We start from the raw sequence: 3,798 nt of genomic DNA, 5'->3' as shown, positions 1-3,798 counted from the left end.
AAAAAAAAAAAAAAAAAAAAGAGAGAGAGAGAGACTTTTGTCTTATTTTAAGGAAAAACAAGTCTGCAAGAACATCATTAATTATATATAAAAAGACATATATACATATTATTGGAAAAGAGATTGACACTTTGACGGCAGCACAGAAACCCACAATTCGATAGAGTCATCTTTCCTTTTCTTACTGTGGGGTTTGGAAAGAAGAAAGAGAGCAAACTCTCCCTCTCTTTGATGTGAATTTGATTATACGTTTACCGTCTCTTTTTCTTGTAGAGTCAGATTCTTTTTCTTATATATACATATATAAGAAATATGAAAAAGAGTAATACGCGGATACAAAGAAACAAACAAAAAAAGAAATTCAATAAGAATCAAACGCAATATACAGAAGAGAATCCTCGATGGAAAGAAAAAAAAAAAAAAAAAAAAAATCTCAATTATGTCTGTTCTCAGAAAGATATCTGCTATTGCGCTACAGTGATTCCACACATCCTACCCAACTCATGAACCTCCTAGAAGAGTTCCTCAATCTCTTTTTTCTGTTCCTGTGTTAACGTTTTGGGGAGTTCAAAGTGTACCTTAACATAAAGGTCCCCTCTTTCCGATGGCATATTGTGTTTTGGCATGCCCATTCCCCGTAACCGCAATACAGTTCCATAGGGTGTGACGCCTGTAGCCTCTACGGTGGTGTTTGTACCGTCTAGATGCGGTATTTGTTTGTTAAACCCGAGGAGTGCCTCTTTTAGGGTGATGGTGATGTTTGTATCGAGGTCTATATCATTGCGCCGCCTGCTAAACCTCGGGTGCGGGTGTGTGTGTATGGAGATGTGCAGATCGCCTGGCACCATGTCCGGTGACTCGTCTGCCTCCATCTCGAAGACCACCGTGTGCCCCTCGCCGACGCCGCGCTCAACGACGAGGTGCAGCGGCACTTCGCCCCGCACGACCCGCGCCCCTCCGCATATTCGACACGCCGCCTTCGCGACCCGCCCGCGGCCCCGGCAGGCCGGACACGTCTGGCGGACGTCTTGGTGCATGTGCGGGCCGAGCTGGAGGCGCTGCAGCACCACGCCGTTGCCGCCGCACGTCCGGCAGGTCGCCATGCCGCCGCCGGGGAGCGCGCCGGTGCCTTTGCAGCCGCCGCAGACCTTCTGCTTCTCAATCACGACGGACTCCTCGCCGCCGGTGAAGACCTTCTCGAGGGTCACGTGGATGGAGCCCTCCGAGTTCGGCCCGCGCACATTGCTGCCGGAGCTCATCCCAAAGAGGCGGGAAAGCGGATCCATCGCGTGGCCCGCATCGCCCTGCGCCGCCGCCCGCTCCAACTGGCGCAGACCCTCCTCCCCACGCATATCATACATCCGACGCTTCTTCTTGTCGGAGAGCACCTCGTTCGCGCGGCTGATTTTACTGTACATCGCCCGAGCCTCCTCCGTGTTGGCCACATCCGGGTGGTACTTGCGGGAAAGCTCACGGAACTTCTGCCGCACCTCACGATCCGTCGCCTTCTCATTTAGCCCAAGCACAGCATAGTAATCCATCTCCTCCTCCTTCTCCTCTACAGCTGAACGTTGCCCACCAGACCCTCGCCCACCAAAGAATGCAGATCCTGGAACAGCAAGGTAACACAGAAAGAGCTGCTGCAACAACAACAACAAAAGAAAGGTACGCGAGAATGAACGTACACCCATGATTCCACTAGCTATTATCGCAATAAAGAATTACCTCCAGTGAAAAAAAAAAAAAAAACAAAAAAATATATATAGTTTACTCGGATTCAGCGAGTCTCTCTATCTATCTCTCTCTCTCTCTCTCCACTGCACCCCTACAAAAATAATATTGTAGCAAAAATATATACCTATACTGTTTACTAGTAACGATCCTTTCCTTTTTTCTTTCTTGTTGTTTTTGTACGCGTGTATACGTGTTTGTGTGTATAACCAAATAAATAAATTAATTAATTAACAATCAAGAGAAAACAAAATAAAGAAAAGTTAGTAAATAATATCAGTCATATAAATTACAAACCTCAATTATTCGCATTCTAACTACCATCTCCCATTGATAAGTATAGTCTACTCTTCGTAGGAGCAATGAACCTTTTTTTTTTTTTTTAAGAGGATGATAGCATAAAAACTTTCCATCCTCTCATCTACCATTCACCGTATCAACCCACCACTCTCTCTCTCTCTCTCTCTCCCCCCCCCCTTTCCTTTCTCTCATACAAACAGACACACAAACATAAACACACACACACACACTCTCTCTCCCCGTATTTCCATCAATCTATCTATCACTCTATCCCTATGCGTGCTATCACTGTCCTGGGATTGGTTTGTACCCAGTCTGTGCCACTGGGGTAAGCACCTGCTGCCCCAGTCGAAGATTTACATCTGTCGCCATACCCGCACCGCCGCGTCGGCCAGAGCGATTTTCCTCCATGAGTTCTGCAGATTGCGTGAGTAACCGCTCCTGCTCTTCGCGCGTTACTTCACGAGTGGCAGTCCGCTTAAACATCATACCGCTGCGCTGCGTAATCATAAGCCGCCGAACGTGGAAGGACAAACTGCTCGTGTGTTCGTCCAACTCCAGCACGCGGGAGATGAACCACTGCTGCACCACCATGTACGGAATGGTAGCGGCAGAGAGACCAAAGAGAGTCTTGCCGATCGTTGGCGTGTTGCGCACAATCCACGATGGTTTTCCCACTCTATCTTTACCATCAATGGGAGCTATGGCGCGAACCACACGGTGCCACGCAAACCGCGAACTGATTTTGTAGCCAAGATAAAAAAATAATGGCATTCCCACAAAAGTGCCCAACATTCCCCTTTCAATAAGCCGCATCTCCGTTGGACTTAAGTTCTCCTCGTAGTTCTGAAGAAACCGTACAAAGTCCGCACGGGTGTACGGCTTTGTCTTTTCATCAAAGTTCATCATCGCCATGCCAGCCGTAACAGTGCCGAGTTCACGCACTCCACCACCCCCACCGCTGCTGCTACTACTGATACTGTTGCCAGACGCCATGAATGAAGACAATAGTCGTAGTGCTAATAATAATAATAATAATAATAATAATAATAATAATAAAACTAAGAGAAACGGTAATAACAACTACAAAGAAAAATGGCTAATAAAAAAAAGAGAGGTAAAGAAAACTCCCCTTTTCTCTGTTGCTTCCAAGTACCCACTTATGTTTTCCACCTTTATTTGGGCTATATTCATTTTGTCAATTTTTTTTTTTGTTCGTTATTATCGCCGACATGTAAAAGGAGAAAGATTGGTAGAAAGAGAGAAAGAGAGAAAATACATATACTTTTTTTTTTTTTTTATTATTCAACCATAAACATAGTAGTCTCGTTAAAGTTTTAGATTCTTCCATGATATTTTTTTTTTTTTTTACTTTCCTGTTTCTTTATTTTAATGATATATCATCACCTCCCATCTTATACAACAACGAGAATGCAGAGTAAAGAAAGAAAGAAACTATAAAATATTTATAAAATTCGAGATGTACAAAAAAGAAATAACTTAATAGAATGACTACGTCAAAAAAGTCTTTTCTTTCCTTTATATATATATATATATATATATATATATTTCTTGGCCGACATATGGGCACATCATTTGGGAAAATACAATAACAGGAAAAATGGAAGAATAAAATAAGGAGAAGTGAAAAAAAAAAAAAGGAAATTATAAAAATATCAAATTATTAAATAAATTCATAAACAAGTACTAAGCATTCCGTGTGTTGTGCGTAAGGATCGGCGGCGTTAAACAGAGACACCCTCATAT

The 3,798-nt window shown here is 43.7% G+C and overlaps 2 protein-coding genes across 2 annotated transcripts; both read right to left on the bottom strand.

Annotated features, from left to right (window-relative positions):
* Positions 1 to 512: 512 nt before the first annotated feature.
* TM35_000222250 (putative chaperone DNAJ protein) lies at positions 513 to 1,691 on the bottom strand (the record flags this gene model as incomplete). The annotated part of the gene is made up of 1 exon (XM_029027272.1): positions 513 to 1,691. The coding sequence occupies one exon, from the start codon at positions 1,689 to 1,691 to the stop codon at positions 513 to 515; it is 1,179 nt and encodes a 392-aa protein (XP_028881492.1).
* Positions 1,692 to 2,316: 625 nt separating this feature from the next.
* TM35_000222240 (uncharacterized protein) lies at positions 2,317 to 3,027 on the bottom strand (the record flags this gene model as incomplete). The annotated part of the gene is made up of 1 exon (XM_029027271.1): positions 2,317 to 3,027. One exon carries the CDS (start codon positions 3,025 to 3,027, stop codon positions 2,317 to 2,319), a length of 711 nt encoding a protein of 236 aa, XP_028881491.1.
* Positions 3,028 to 3,798: the final 771 nt, after the last annotated feature.

The sequence above is a fragment of the Trypanosoma theileri genome, assembly GCF_002087225.1.
Source record: "Trypanosoma theileri isolate Edinburgh chromosome Unknown TM35_Tth_22_V1, whole genome shotgun sequence".
Taxonomy (NCBI): domain Eukaryota; phylum Euglenozoa; class Kinetoplastea; order Trypanosomatida; family Trypanosomatidae; genus Trypanosoma; species Trypanosoma theileri.
The sequence above is the reverse complement of the archived record's forward strand: the minus strand, read 5'-3'. Positions and strand labels throughout refer to the sequence as shown.